This window comes from Adiantum capillus-veneris, chromosome 28 (genome assembly GCF_014529385.1).
Source record: "Adiantum capillus-veneris isolate H3 chromosome 28, ASM1452938v2, whole genome shotgun sequence".
Classification (NCBI taxonomy): Eukaryota; Viridiplantae; Streptophyta; class Polypodiopsida; order Polypodiales; family Pteridaceae; genus Adiantum; species Adiantum capillus-veneris.
This window is the reverse complement of record NC_140958.1, coordinates 50,113,400-50,130,514: the sequence shown is the minus strand read 5'-3', so window position 1 is coordinate 50,130,514 and position 17,115 is coordinate 50,113,400. Positions and strand designations below refer to the sequence as shown.

The 17,115-nt window shown below is 39.7% G+C and overlaps 1 protein-coding gene across 1 annotated transcript; it reads left to right on the top strand.

Moving 5' to 3' along the window:
- Window positions 1–9,961: 9,961 nt before the first annotated feature.
- LOC147420431 (uncharacterized) lies at window positions 9,962–14,690 on the top strand. Its single transcript, XM_086504539.1, has 4 exons — window positions 9,962–9,970; window positions 10,114–10,222; window positions 11,870–11,940; window positions 14,214–14,690. The coding sequence occupies exons 1-4, from the start codon at window positions 9,962–9,964 to the stop codon at window positions 14,688–14,690; spliced, it is 666 nt and encodes a 221-aa protein (XP_086360665.1).
- The last annotated feature ends 2,425 nt before the right edge of the window (window positions 14,691–17,115 follow it).

Here is a 17,115-nt window from a genome sequence, read left to right as displayed (position 1 = left end):
AACTCACACATCCACATTAGAATTGGAAAGAATTGAAAAACGAGGATAAATGCCACCACTTGTCCAATTGATCATATTTAATACACTAAAATATGATAATAGCCTGTAACAGAATATGGCTATAACATTGATTGTATCGGAATTAAAGTAACAATAGTGAGCATTTCCTTAAGAGAATTCTTAAAGAGCATAAGGAGAGCACTGGATTAAAGGTAGAAAAATGAACATTACACCTAGTTAGCTTGGCATGAACAATACTTGTAAGAGAGAGAGAGAGAGCGAGAGAGAGAGATAGAGAAATTGACAATAGTTGAAGACGGGATTTACTTGAAGACGATTTTCCCCTCCAAAAGGCTTTTGTATTATAGATTCTCCCTTAAAGAGAGACTTGATACAATACATCTTGGGCTCCTTGAGACCTTGTTGATGCATGAATATGGTAAACTTCATGCACCAAATTTATGCCAGTACTACCTTGCAAAATAATTAACTTGTCCTCAGCCTCAATCACAAGACCTTAAACAACTTCAAGGTGGAGAGAGCTAGCTGGGAGTGAGGGATGGAAAGAGGAAAAAGAAGTACCATACGAGAAAGAAGTAGTTTCTTCAGCATAGATTACTTTTGGAGCTTAGTTTAGCATAGTAATATAGATGGTAAAGAAGATGAGCATGCCATTGAACCTTGACTCTTGGTTAGATTTGCATCCCATAGCCAACAGGTGTTGGTGTAGGCTCTCTACTTTTCACACTTGGAGAAGGAGATGGAGTAATTCTTGCTCAACACAATGAGAGAGAGTGTGAGTGTCATGTGAGAATAACCCAAAATGAGTCCCATCCCTGCCTAGGTAGACCCCTCTCTCTCTTTACTCATGCTTGATCACTATTGGCCCTTGCCAATCCTGGCCAATCACAGACTGTGATCATTTCAAGCAATAGAGATAGCATTTGGACACATTTCCTTATTTCCCTTTCGAGAGAGAGAGCTTAGTAATTAATAAAATGCATCTAAATTCTCATTGGACCTCCCTAAAGACCATCCAATAGGATTCATGCACACCATGAGTACAACATGGGTAGCTGCTTGACATGTGTCCTTATTGCCTCTTAAGTCTTAACCTTGCCTTGATTGTGAGTGAGTGTGTGTGTGTGTGTGTGTGTGTGTGTGTCTGTGTGTGTCTGTGTGTGTGTATGTGTGTTCTCTCTCATGTCCCTACCTTTAGGGATTGCCCGCTCCTTTGTAGGAGTCATGCTTGACTTTGAACACCTCAAGCACCTTAGTCATCAAGCACGAGAAGCACCTCAAGCACCTTAGTCAACCCAATCAAGGCAAGCACCTCAAGCACATACCTATCTTGCCTAAGTTTTAAAGTACCTAAAGGTCATAGGTCTAAGGACTTTAAACACTAACCTTTGGAGGTCTTTTAATCTCCATTATCTGTTCATTTCTGTTTGATAGACCGTCTCTCTTTTGGAACCTTAATGAGAGGTAGCCTTCTCTCCCTTTTGGTTTCGTGTTGAGATAGATCTAAAACTACATATCTATATTCTAACTCTTGTTCCCTTTCATTTCCCCACATTAAATGCTCAGTTCAATATGAGAAAATCATAAGATACGTAGATATTAGATTTTATGACATTACACTACAAGAGGTCACTTAAATTTCGACGCCAAATTATGGGTGACAATGGCGGGCGTTGGTATTTGTGCAGATAAGTATGGAGGGAGATGAACATTTTAAACATTTTCATCTTCAAATTTTTGACGCTTGTATCAATGATTTTTTTGACGCTTATATAGATATGTATTCCGATGTTTAATCTTGCGCCTGCAAGAGCGCCTGTACTGACAGAACCTACAAAACCAAAACGCGGGTCTTTCCCTGATCATTTCTCTAATTTGTGTGCCTCTTCTCTTGGTCTCGTCATCCTCACCTAGTGCAGATCTGGTGCCCAACAACTTGCCGGAGGTGAGAATGTTGCTTGTTGACTACTCCTTCGTATCCATTAGGAATAGAATGGGGTCTATAAGGGCCTCTTTATTTGGTAGTTTAAAGAATTCAAACCTTTAGTATTAAGAAAGTAATCAAAGGATAACTTTTGAATTCAAACAGGCCAAACGAATAGTTTATTTGAATTCAAATTTCCCCCCCAAAATGGAATTAAAAATCTAGCAGGTAAAACCATATCATCTAGCATATCTATGGAAAGAGCTCAATGCGTAGATTGTAGACCTATCATCTTTGCTCAAATGGAAGATCATATGTGGGAGTTATGGAAGGCCAAAAATCATAAAATTGTCCACCTCCTTTTTGGGGGGAAAAGTGCATCCTTTGACCACTCTTACGCATCTCTTACACACCCACCATTCTAGCACACATGGCATACACCTATTTGTCAAAATGTTAATCACTTCCATATGCTCTTCTATACCCCATCCTCTTCCTAATGAAGCTGAGATTCTTTTCAAGTTTGCTTGTAGGTTTATGGTTTAGTTTTTAACATAGTCTCTCTGTGTGTGTGAGTGTGTGTGTGCGTTTTTGCAGGTTTGAAGACGTTTACAAGACCCTTTTTTGCTCAAAAAGGCTGCCTGCGAGTGCTCAAAAGTTTTATGCATATTAAATTACTTTAAAATTATATTGTATATTGACAAAATAAAATTTCTTTAATTAGGATTTCTATGCTTAAATTTTCATGCATTTTTGTTTAGAAATTATGCTTTGAAAAAATTGTTTTGAAATTATGGTTTGGGGTAATTTTGATTTGAAATTATGCTATGGAAAAATTTTGTATGCTTTGAAGAAAATTTCTTTCAAAATTATGCTATGGAAAAATTTTGTTTTGAAGAAATTTTGTTTTAAAATTACACTACCATCTCATCATCATCATGCGATTGATGAGGTTTAGGTTATAGGTTTCAGTAAGGTGTAGTTTTTGTTATAGCATAGGTTAGGGTCTAGGGTATATGTTCAGTTATAGGTCATACATTAGGTAAGATTAGGTTAGGTTAGGTTAGGTTAGATTAGGTTAAGGTTATAGGTTAAGTTAAGTTAGTTTATGGGTTAAATTATAATTAAACTAGGTTAGGTTAGTTTATAGGTTAATTAGGTTAGGTAAACTTATAGGCTAGGTTAGATTAATTAGCTTATAGGTTAGGTTCTAGGTTAGGTTGGGTTATAAGTTATATACTAGGTTAGGTTATAGGTCAGGTTTAGGCAACATGTTAGGTTATAGGTTAGGTTATCAGTTGTGCATCAAATACTAGGTTAGGTTATAGTTTAAGTTAACTTATTATTAGCTTATAGGTTTGGTTGGAAAAAAATATGATGCTTCCAACTGAAACATTGGCGGCCCATAACCATGATGTAAATAGCTTACAAATTTATTGCCAAGTCAATTTTCCAAAGAATCTATCCCACTATGGATAAGGGTATCACTCCTCCCCAACAAGATTTTATCAAACGAAGATCTATTTAAGATAACGCCTTGACAGCAATGGTTGGATTAGAATACACACCATTCACCATGCAAGATTGTATCGGTTTTAGGTTAGGTTATAGTTAACGATGTGGTTGGTATGGAAACACACACACAAAGCCTCTATAATACCTAACACACACTCTTGGGATAATATACACACACACTATGGGGCACCACTCGACTTACAAAATCCATCTAGCTGAGACAGGGACCACACCGATGGAGTGAGAGGAGAGAGACTATCCATCTTCCCACTCAACACACATACACACACGTGTATACACAAATCAGCTGGGAAAAGTGAATCCTTTGACCACTCTTACACATCTCTTACACACCCACCATTATAGCACACATGGCATACACCTATTTGTCAAAATGTTAATCACTTCCATATGCTCATGGCAAATAAAGAGGCCCTCCTATACCCCATCCTCTTCCTAATGAAGCTGAGATTAACATAGTGTGTTTGTGTGTGTGTGCGTGCGTTTAACATAGTGTGTTTGTGTGTGTGTGCGTGCGTTTTTGCAGGTTTGAAGACGTTTACAAGACCCTTTCTTGCTCAAAAAGGCCACGTGCGAGTGCTCAAAAGTTTTATGCATATTCAATTACTTTTAAATTATATTGTATAATGAGAGAATAAAATTGCATTAAATAGGATTTCAATGCTTAAATTTTCATGCAATTTTGTTTAGAAATTATGCTATGGAAAAATTATGTTTTGAAGAAATTTAGGTTTGAAATTACGCTACCATCTCATCATCATCATGCGATTGATGAGGTTTAGGTTATAGGTTTCGGTAAGGTGTAGTTTTGGTTATACGATAGGTTAGGGTATAGGTTATATGTTAAGTTATAGGTCATATGTTAGGTTAGGCTAGGTTAGGTTAGATTAGGTTTAGGTTATAGGTTAAGTTAAGTTAGTTTATGGGTTAGATTATAGACTAGGTTAGGTTAGTTTATAGGTTAATTAGGTTAGGTAAACTTATAGGTTAGGTTAGATTAGCTTATAGGTTAGGTTCTAGGTTTTAGGTTAGGTTATAAGTTATAGACTAGGTTAGGTTATAGGTCAGGTTTAGGGAACATGTTATGTTATAGGTTAGGTTATAGGTTGTACATAAAAGGCTAGGTTAGGTTATAGTTTAAGTTAACTAATGTTTAGGTTATAGATTTGGTTCGAAAACAATCAGATGCTTCCAATTGAAACATTGGCGGCCCATAACCATGATGTAAATAGCTTACAAAATTATTGCTAAGTCAATTTCCCAAAGTGTCTATGCCACTATGGATAAGGGTATCACTTCTCGCCAAGAAGGTTTGATCAAAAGAAGATCTATTGACAGCAATGGTTGGATTAGAATACACACCATTCACCATGCAACATTGTGTCGGTTATAGGTTAGGTTATAGTTTAAGTTAACTAATGTTTAGGTTATAGGTTTGGTTCAAAAAAAATCTGATGCTTTCAACTGAAACATGGGTGGCCCATAACCATGATGTAAAAAGCTTACAAAATTATTGCCAAGTCAATATCCCAAAGACACTATCCCACTATGGAGAAGGGTATCATTCATCGCCAACAAGATTTCATCAAAGGAAGATCTATTTAAGATAACACCTTGACAGCAATGGTTGTATTAGAATACACACCATTCACCATGCAAGATTGTATCGGTTATAGGTTAGGTTATAGCTAGCGATGTGAGCAGGATGGAAATGCACACAGTGCCTCTATAATCACCTGACACACACTCTTGGGATAATACACACACACACACACACACACATTATGGGATACCACTCGGCTTATGAAATCCACCTAACTGAGACAGGGAACACACCATTGGAGTGAGAGAACAGAGACTATCTATCTGCCCACTCAACACACACACACACGTATACACAAATCACCTCAAAGGATTTCAATGCTTAAATTTCTATGCAATTTTGTTTTAAAAATTATGCTTTGAAAAAAAATTGTTCTGAAATTATGGTTTGGGGTAATTTTGATTTGAAATTATGCTACGAAAAAATTTTGTATGCTTTGAAGAAAATTTGTTTCAAAATTATGCTATGGAAACATTATGTTTCGAACAAATTGTGTTTTGAAATTACGTTACCATCTCATCATCATCATGCGATTGATGAGGTTTAGGTTATTGGTTTCGGTAAGGTGTAGTTTAGGTTATAAATTAGGTTAGGGTATAGGTTAAATGTTAAGTTATAGGTCATACGTTAGGTTAGGTTAGGTTAAGTTAGATTAGGTTTAGGTTATAGGTTAAGTTAAGTTAGTTTATGGAATAGATTATAGACTAGGTTAGGTTAGGTTATAGGTTAATTAGTTTAGGTTAACTTATAGGTTAGGTTATATTAGCTTATAGGTTAGGTTCTAGGTTAGGTTTAGGTTATAGGTTATAAACTAGGTTAGGTTATAGCTCAGGTTTAGGCAACATGTTAGGTTATAGGTTGTACATAAAAGGCTAGGTTAGGTTATAGTTTAAGTTAACTAATGTTTAGGTTATAGATTTGGTTCGAAAACAATCAGATGCTTCCAATTGAAACATTGGCGGCCCATAACCATGATGTAAATAGCCTACAAAATTATTGCTAAGTCAATTTCCCAAACTGTCTTATATGCCACTATGGATAAGGGTATCACTTCTCGCCAACAATGTTTGATCAAAAGAAGATCTATTTAAGATACCACCTTGACAACAATGGTTGGATTAGAATACACACCATTCACCATGCAAGATTGTGTCGGTTATAGGTTAGGTTATAGTTAGCGATGTGAGCGGGATGGAAACACACACAACGCCTCTATAACCACTTGACACACACTCTTGGGATATTACACACACACACTATGGGGCACCACTCGGCTTACAAAATCCACGTGGCTGAGACAGGGAACACACTGATGGAGTGAGACGAGAGAGACTATCCATCTGCCCACTCAACACACACACACACACACACACACATATACACAATTCAGCTCAAAGAAGGAATATTTTTTATGCTTAGATACAATTGACCTTAGGTCAACACCAATGGGGAAAATAGCTCACACCATATGAATGAAATATGCCAGATACAATTTGAGGAAAGGCTTCAATCACAGGAGAAACTTACACAACCAAAACATCACTGAAACAATACAAAATTTGGCAAAATGGACAGCACCATTGCGTCCGGAATGGCCAAAAGTCCCAGTCTATAATATCAAAGTGCTTAAATCCAAGCTTAGACAAGTAGTTTATGGCCAAAACAGGCTCCAAAAACACCAAAACCTGAGTTACAGTTGTTCCTCCTATTCTCTCCATGTTTTTTCTGATTTTTTCTCAGGGTTTTTTTAATGTCCACACTTCACTTTATCCCTTGGGCATCTTTGGCCTTTTGATTGGCCTCAAACAGACCCCGAACAAGCCAAAACCCTTCCACATCCATTCGCACAACTGGCACTAAACTTTTCTCGATCATGCATCCCTCAATCACGTAATGTGGCCCCCAGATATAGTTCTCAAAATGACCTTTTTGCATAATTCATCCTGTTGCGTCCTCGCTTATCCATGTTGTCATGCCGCTCCGCTTCCAAGACAATAAAATGAGCAAAGGAATACCAATCAAGATTATTTGAATCCTACATGATTATTCACCAGTTATAATGGCTTGGTAACAGGCCAATTTTAAGCTAAAAGTGTGCTAGATGCGGCTCTAAGGGCCAAAATATTTCTTGGTAATGCTAAACAATAAGTATGCTTAAAGTGCTCATAGCTGGGATTTTATTGATCAAAATTGAACTATTCAAAGTTCTCTACAGGCCTGTCTTTATGGCTTGTCAATCGGAGCTACAGATAAGAGGTTATGATAGTTTTATTTGAGTTAGTACCAGATCCGTACCGGATCGAGCACCTACTGATAAAAGGTCAATAAAGATAATAGGAATGCATGGGTCCAAAGTAATCACTTCAACGAGCATGTCAGTCTTTCCATTTTGTCAATCGGGGTTTCGGTTGGCAAGATATGGCCAACAACAAAGATCTTCCCATGTACCTTGAGTAGCAGGGGACTTTTTTATCTTACCTCTATCACCTCAAAAGGTGCTTTTCCCGTGGAAGTATGTACAGTGTTATTGTAAGCATACTCCACTAAGGGTAAGTATTTCTCCCATTGGGACTTTTGATCTACTTCTTTGACATAAGCTTTTAGTAGATCAAGAATTGTTAGGTTACCTATTTCACTTTGACCATTTGTTTGAGGATGATAGACCAAAGAGAAGTTTGGCCTTGTAGCTAAATTCTCAAACAAACCCTTCCTGAAATTATTTGTCATTATAAGATCTCTATCCAGCACTATGGACATTGGCAAGCCATGGTACTTGAAGATTTGTGGTATAAAGAGATTTGCCCTTTGATGGGCTTTGATAGTCTTTTTGACAGGTATGAAATGTACTTGTTTGCTAAACCTGTCTACTATCATCCATATCCTGTATTCCCATCCATAGACTTGCGCAATCTAAAGATAAAATGCATGGATATACTCTCCCATGGGGAATTAGGGATTGGAAAAGGTTGAGGTTGCTTCCCTCTATCAAACTTCATCTTTTGGCATACCACACATCTTGAAACGTACATACTCTTGTATGTTTGCTTTCATGGTAGGCCAATAGAAATATGTTTCTATCCCTTTTAGGGTATACTAAATCCCTCTATGCCCTGCATAAGGAGGAGCATGAGATTCATACACTACTTTCTCGCCTAGTGACTTAGTAATGCATAGTCTATTGCAAGGGCTACAACCACATCTTGTAGGGTAAATGGTCCTTCCTTCTCCCTAGTGCAAGGGCTACAACCACATCTCTAAAATTGGGATCAATAGCCTATTCATCTATCATAAGACCAAACGTAGTGCGAAATGTGGTCTTTACAATGTCTTGATCAACTATCCTTATTTGATGGTAGCCACTTTTTAGGTCAATCCTATGGAAATAGGTTAAAGTGGAGCATCTCAATGTCTAATTGGAACGAGTTTGAGAATGTCCAAAATCACTTTCTTACAAAATTTCCACAAGCTAAGACACAAAGACTATAAATTATCCTACCTCTCAACTTTTTACAAGTGCATGGGAAGCAAGAAAAAGAAGTTAAAAGATGACAAAAAGCAAGATCTTGAGCATGAGATGGATGCAAGAGATAAAGAAGTGTTTCCAAAGATGGAATGCATTATACTTATTACATGATGCCTTGAGAGATTCCCAAGTGAATGAAGATTTTCTACATGCCAATGTACTCCAGTTTGGGAGGAATTTGGTGGGTCATGCTTCATACACTTTTGCACAGTTATAAGGGCTAAAATGTATTCATTGGTGTGATCTAACTATGGAGTGTCGTATGCTAAGACAGAAGTGTTTTTGATTATACGTTTGCGAGCGAATTTCAACCGCTAAAATTGCCTCGTGTCCCTAAAAACTACACAATGGTGATCCGTTTGGCAATATGGTAAGCCATAAAGGTTGCCCACAAGGCATAGCATTGTGGGCAAGCTCTATGGCTTTCCGTTTTGCCAAAAGGATCTCCATTGTGTTGTCTATATTTTTACGACCGGTTTTCAGGCCATAAAATTGCTTTGCAACCCTAAAAACAACACAATGGTGAGTCGTTTGCCAAATTGGCAAGCCATAGACCTTGCTGACATTGCATATGCATTGTGGGAAATCTGTATGGATTGCCGTTTTGCTAAACACCTCACCATTATGTTGTTTTTATGTTAGGTTAGGTTAGGAAGTGGCAACTCCCATCTTATATGGTGCTGGAAGTGGCAACGCTCAGCTAGCTGTACTGGCACCTTATACATGTTCACATGAAAACAAAGAGCCATGATGAAAAGCCTACCTCATCGACATCACAAGAGAACTTTGTAGGCCAAGCTCCTCCCTATTCAATCCGGTGGTACAACGTTGACAATATCACTATTTGCCCCATCTGCATATTGGAATCGGCCTTCTTTTGCAGTGAAGCCTCAATATCTAATTATAATCCTACCTGCACCTTCCCCGTGTAGCGATCATAGCAGCTTTGTGTGCAACAAGACCTAGTTACCAGCTGAACACTATATCTACCTTCAACTACGGCCTTTTTCAGCTAGTTTCTGCATGCGCAACTAGTTATGGCCAGCATTATGCCACTCCAAGTATAGCTCATGAAAATTCAACAACCATATTGTGCCCTCGGCCATCCTTCAATGTTCATGGAAACCATGATATGCAGTAGGTCCCCATGCCTAATTCTCAAGATTCACTCCAATTCTTTCCCTCGTAGTAATTTTCTCGTGCAGTAGCAAGCCGGGTAGAACCAAAAAGGATCAATATTGGAGACCTTTCAAACCCTCGTTATATTTTGCAAATAAACAGCATGGAGGGTGCTTTGGATGCTTTCCAACGTGATGAGCACTCTCAAAGATCATATATTTTGTGAGATCAACCCATGGCAGAGGTCTGTTCTAGTGCTTCTGAAATAGAAGATATCAGATTTCAATCAATGATAAATTGGACTATTTTAATTAATCTGAAGTCGAATCACAAAAACCCATTGCCTTTGCAGGCCCATCCCAACACCTTTTTTGCTGATGCTATCAGGTTGTTGGCGTTGCAGACAGCGGTCGAAGAGTAAACGTCAAAGTTGACAAGACTAGGACAGAAAAGCTTAGCAGCATCGATCAGACCAAAGCTTATGATAGATCCTCAAGTAATTAATCTAGTTGCTTCAATGCTTGCACTTTTAGCACAGAGTGTGAGGGGATTAGTGGTAGACAACTCAATGTCAAGGGAAACCCATTTGGGAATATTGCCACTAGTGCAAGTCACTGGTCTGATGAGCCATTGGCTTCAGTCGCACTCCTCGTCTAGATTTTTTGATAGCCTATCTAAATTTTTTATGAAAGAAACATCTCTCATGACCAATTCAATTGAGAATATGGTGTCTGTGGGAGGAAGTTGGTCAACGTCTAGCTCCAAGCAGATGCATCACTAGCATTGCAACGGAAGCCAATCATGCAGGTGCCTATGTGGCTGCTGACCAAGATCAAAAGAATAGTCAAAGAGCAAACTTTTGTGCAGCAGGGGGTCGAGGTAGAAACTCCATATAATAGCTATAGTATGCTGAACAAGCCGAGTGCAATTATCGTCAACAACGACTTAACATTCCATAGCGCAAGGCATGCTGCTATTAATATATTGTCCAAATGCAGAATCAACTTCAACGTCAAGAGGACAGAGTTTGTCTACTGTTGAATGCATTTTACAACCTGAAGACACAAAAGATATTTTATGTAGTTATACACTGAATATATCATATATGTTAGGTTCAAAGCGCCCACTTGTGCAAATACATTCCTCATGATCTTGCATCTTATCTTGGTTTTCTTGTAGAGACGAGTCAGCTTTCTTTGCATCTCTTACTGGCTTACCATATAAGATCCATTACATCGGCAAAAATTCGAGGAGGATTGTCTTGACAGAGGGGTTGGCTAGGGTGCGGTGCTGCGGATTGGAAGGCCGCCAAAGCTTGAGAACGAGAGCTGGTTGAATGGGGTGGTGGCGGCCCCATCAATTGGACCAAACATGTGGAATCTGATTGTATGCAAAAAAGGGCTAGATTTCTCCCAATCTTTATGCCGCCACCTCAATTCCGTCATTAACAAAACTACTAGTACCTATGTCATGAGCACTCACTTCTGCATCTTTTGGAGGGATCGCACCTTGATAGCCTTCAAGTTGCATCTTTTGACTAGAGATATCACTTTCTAATGGATGGTTGTTGCACCCCTTGCATGTAGAAAGTGGTTATTGGAGGCCCAAAATCGATGGATCTTTAGAGTTGTTTTTTCCTCATTGTACTGCTCAAAGCACGGGACTCACCGACACTCAATGCAGAAAACAAATCTATTTCTCTTGAAAGTGAGATCATTGTCAAAGGCATCAATATATATTTTACAATTTTTGGTGACGAGCTTGCTTATGTAGTCTCTTGGCCACAAAAACACACCCATTATACCCTCACCTTTGAGCGGTGTTGAATAGAATTGCCACTTGATTGAGATCCTGATGCACGTTTAGATTATTGATGAGCGGAGTGAATATAGTGCCTTTTGCTATGGGGATGCGGACCTCAAGATGCCCATATCATGTTCAGTTAGGAAGCACGATACGTAATGTGTGCTAGTCAACAAGGAGGCAAGAAGACATAATTGTTGATCAAAGCAACTTACAACACACACACGTGCACGTGCGCACGAGGCACGCAGGCACGCGCACACATACACACACAGAGACAAGGTAATACTGATCAGAGGACATGGAACATAGAGTTACATCTTCATGTTGTGTATGGCAGGGAGGACAGATATTCACAACACTGCACGTTCTAATTGCACGAGCGTGATTCCATCTCAGCAACACTACAAGGTCTGTTATATGTATCCAATTTCCCATGCGCATGTGTTTACTTGGCGCTACACATTAACGCTACGGGGCAGGGCACGGCTTCCGTTTCTTATAATTTTTTGGAGAGACCGCAGTGCGAGCTCTCCACCATACTTGTGTATGGTACCTCTATATGATGTGCATTGTATACTTTGCACTTCCAATCTTTGACATTTCATTGCAACACGATTTGTTTAACTATTCACATTGCTTTTTTGTAGTTAAACTCAAATATTGGCATGTAGATCGGACAATCAAAAAGCAGGAGTACAACATTGCAGGTCAATAAGGCACCTCATTTATTGTTGCAGCTCGTTCATACTTTTATCTGTTTGCTTGTTTTATAATTATCCGCATTACTTCCTTTACTTCGGTTTATTTGGATCTCGTTTTTATAGCTATACACTCGATCGATGTTGATCAACATTTTCACATGTTCGTTATACACAGAACTCTTTGCATACGGTTGCTAGCCAATGCATGTGAAGTATTACAATAGTGAATACACAAGTAGTGAATGCATGTGGTGTATCAAAGTAGTGAATTGACCTTGTGCATCCTTACTTTAGCTCTAAATACTTGATATTATACTAGGTGTCTAAATTATTGATTCCATACTATATATGTCCTCGTTTCGCAGTACTAGGTGTCAGTATGAAGTTTTCAAGACCTACAAGGTTACAGTCCAAGCGTCAATAAGCTAGGGAGCAAACTGCAGACAACTTGAACTAACTTATCGTCCATATGCTAGGCCATGGTCTGAAATTATTGCATTGTATAAAGGTTGGAGCATGCAATGTGACATCTTTGCACGACGGCATACCTCACATATATACGGATTAACGAGGTCAACAAACAAATGAAATAGACACTACTGCTGCTCTCACTTGTGTATTATGGTTGGGTGCTTTGCCATCGGAGCGGCAACAACAAGACTTAGCAGTATTGCGTCTACAATCCATTACTAGTTCAAGATACCAGTCCTGAATCGATAGTATCCCCTCTCTATTCATGAGACCGATGAGTGATATTTGGACGTAAAAGAGGCAGATATTATAATTATAGACGAGCTATCCGTGTTAATCCAAACGAATTTTTACCTATCGTAAGACAAAATGTCAACATAGAAAGTAGGACATTGTAAGATCCCTTCAACAACAAATGTGTTCTCTTGCACAATGACCTTGCCCAACTATTCCCAGTTTGTAGTCACGCAGGGGAGCTTTGTAATAAATGCCATATATTCACAAGCTCGATTTAGAGGCTACTTGCAAGTTTATACAAGATGTCATGCTTGGTAAGACATGCAACGGACCTTAAATTGCTTATGTTTTTGACCATTATTTGTGAAATAGAACCAGACTTCCTAGATGAGATCAAGTGTACCTTGGGTGCATGTATTCTAGAAAAATCAAACTAACATTACAAAACTTGAAATGAATGTCAATTTGAATGTGTCATGTTATATTCTATAGATGTTATATAGCAAGGCCCACCAAGGAAGACTAGTTTCTCTACTAGAGCCCATCACAAACCCAATAATCGAGCATCTTTGTGTGTAGAAAGAATCTTTGTGCATCATTGAGCTTGAGTGCAAAGAATCTATCATTGAGATTTGAATGGTTTCTCTACTAGAGCCTATGAAAAACCCAATAATCGAGCATCTTTGTGTCTAAGGAAAAAAACTCCAAGTCCGCTTTTGTTTGGATTGGAATAGCTAGCTTGTGGGCAGATCAATGGAGGCAAGAGAGCATCGCAGCCTGCAGGAAACCCGCTGCATGCATGCTCATCTACGACCTCATGCAACGTCAAGTTCATTGCGCACGTGTCTACTGTTTCAATTGCGCATCTGATGATGGATGATGGTTGCTGATATACAAAGTCAACATCCGGCAGGCCAGGTCAAAGTCAACATCCGCCAGGTTTTGTATACAAAGTCAACATCCGGCAGGCCAGGCGCTATTATATACATAGCTGCACCAGCACCAATACTCTTATCAAGCAGCAAGTGTACAGATCTCTCCCCCCCCCCACTATCGAACTCTCTCATAAGACTCTCTCTCTCTCCCTTTCTCTGTGGCTCGCACACGCACCTGCCAAGCCACGTCAGCCCGCACACACACACACACAAATCGAGGCCATCATGCATAATCACTCTCAAGGGTCAGCTAATGCGTTGTTGTTGAAGAGGCAGCAGTCGAACCACGTCGCCCTAAACGTTGCCCTCATGTTGTTAATACTTGTGATGCCAGCAGCCCACGCAGGACGGGCGGCATCCTGGAGCAGTCCAAGCCAGGCCCCTGGACGTGCAGTCCAGGCCCCTGGAGTACTATGTCCAAGTCGGGCTGGGCCCCCCTGACATGGACACCCTCATCGCTCCCATTGACCCCACCGGCTCCCCGGGCACCTTCGGCCAGACACAGCTCTTCGCCTTCAATGTCACGCACGGCGCTGACCCAGCCTCCACGCTGCTCGGCTCCATGCGTAGTTACACCGTCCAAGCCAGCTCCACAGCCGACTTCCACGGCGTCGAAGTGGAGGTCCTCGCCTTCGATGATGGCTCGCTCAATGGCACCATCAGCCTGCAGGGCCTCATCAACGCTGGCACTAACGAGATCGCCACTGTTGGCGGCACCGGAAACTTTCGAGGCGCTCGCGGCTACGGCATCGTCACCTTCCTCAACTGCACTGCCACCCTTGCACTTTACCACCACCAGCTCTTCTTCCTCTAGATGACAGATGACAGCTTCCTAATATCACCCTTTGCGCCGGCCGTAGAAGCTTAACTCACCCAACCTTTAATATGCACGCTTGAACATATAAAAATAGTCCATTGGATATGTAGAATGCAGCAGATAGGTTTAGGTCAAATACTCTTATTTTACCTCATGATTGATGTATGCTTGGATAAATGACATTCTGTAACCTCATATACTAGGACATTTCGACTTTGCATACATTTGAATATAGAAAGATGGTGTATTAGATCACCTACACACGTTGGGAGTATTTGACTCTCAACGTATAGCTTCTATCATGCACTAATTTTTTGAGAGGCTTTTCTTTGTCCACAACCTCTCAAGCTAGTTTTCATTTGAAAAGAAAGTACCATCTATTCAGTGTAGTGTTCCCACACAATTTGAGGCTTTGAAATCTAAACTTGTCTTCATTGTATCTCAATTATAGACTCGCACAAACCCAAAGCTTTGAATATCCATAAGGTGCACAAAACTCGCACATCCACATTAGAATTGGAAAGAATTGAAAAACGAGGATAAATGCCACCACTTGTACAATTGATCATATTTAATACACTAAAATATGATAATAGCGTCACTCTGTTACAGAATATGGCTATAACACTGTTTGTACCGGAATTAAATTAACAATAGTGAGCATTTCCTTAAGAGAATTCTTAAACAGCATAAGGAGAGCACTGGATTAAAGGTAGAAAAATGAACATTACACCTAGTTAGCTTGGCATGAACAATACTTGTGAAAGAGAGAGAGAGAGAGAGAGAGAGAGAGAGAGAGAGAGAGAGACCGAGAATTAGAGAAATTGACAATAGTTGAAGACGAGATTTACTTGAAGCCGATTCCCCCCTCCAAAAGGCTTTTGTATTATAGATTCTCTCTTAAAGAGAGACTTGATACAATACATCTTTGTGCTCCTTGAAAGCTTGTTGATGCATGAAGATGGTAAACTTCATGCACCAAATTTATGCCAGTAACTACCTTGCAAAAACATTAACTTTTCCTCAGCCTCAATCACAAGACCTCAAACAACTTCAAAGGTGGAGAGAGCTAGCAGGGAGTGAGGGATGGGAAGAGGAAAAAGAAGTACCATACGAGAAAGAAGTAGTTTCCTCACGATAGATTACTCTTGGAGCCTAGCTTAGCATAGTAATGTAGATGGTAGAGAAGATGAGCATGCCATTGAAGCTTGACTCTTGGTTAGATTTGCATCCCATAGCCAATAGGTGTTGGTGTAGGCTCTCTACTTTTCAAACTTGGAGAAGGAGATGGAGTAATTCTTGCTCAACACAATGAGAGAGAGTGTGAGTGTCATGTGAGAATAAGCCAAAATGAGTCCCCTCCTTGTCTAGGTAGACCCCTCTGTCTCTTTACTCATGCTTGATCACTATTGGCCCTAGCCAAGCCTGGCCAATCACAGGCTATGATCATTTCAAGCAATAGAGATAGCATTTGGACACGTTTCCTTCTTTTCCCTTTTGAGAGAGAGAGCTTAGTAATTAATAAAATGCATCTAAATTCTCATTGGACCTCCCTAAAGACCATCCAATAGGATTCATGCACACCATGAGTACAACATGGGTAGCTGCTTGACATGTGTCCTTCTTGCCTCTTAAGTGTTGGGCTTGCCTTGAGTGTGTGAGTGAGTGAGTGTGTGTGTGTGTGTGTGTTCTCTCTCATGTCCCTACCTTTAGGGATCGCCCCCTCCTTTGTAGGAGTCATGCTTGACTTTGAACACCTCAAGCACCTTAGTCATCAAGCACGAGAAGCACCTCAAGCACCTTAGTCAACTCAAGCAAGGCAAGCACCTCAAGAACATGCGTAGCTTGCCTAAGGTTTAAAGTACCTAAAGGTTATAGGTCTAAGGACTTTTAACACTAACCTTTGGAGGTATTTTAATATCCATTATCTACTCATTTGTCTTTGATAAACCATCTCTCTTTTGGACCCTTAATGAGAGGTAGACTTCTCTCCCTTTTGGTTTCATGTTGAGATAGATCTAAAACAACATATCCATATTCTAACTCTTGTTCCCTTTCATTTTCCCACATTAAATGCTTAGTTCAATATGAGAAAATCATAAGATACGTAGATATTAGATTTTATGACATTACACTATAAGAGGTCACTTAAATTTCGACACCAAATTATCAGTGACATTTTAAACATTTTCATCTGCAAATTTTTCACGCTTGTATCCATGATTTTTTCGATGCTTATATAGATATGTATTTCGATGCCTCTTTCGATGTTTAATCCTGCGCCTGCAAGAGCGCCTGTACTGACGGAACCTGCAAAAACCGAAACGCAGGTCTTTCCCTGAGCATTTATCTAATTTGTTTGCCTCTTCTCTTGGTCTCGTCCTCCTCACCTACTGCACATCTGGTACCCAACAACTTGCCG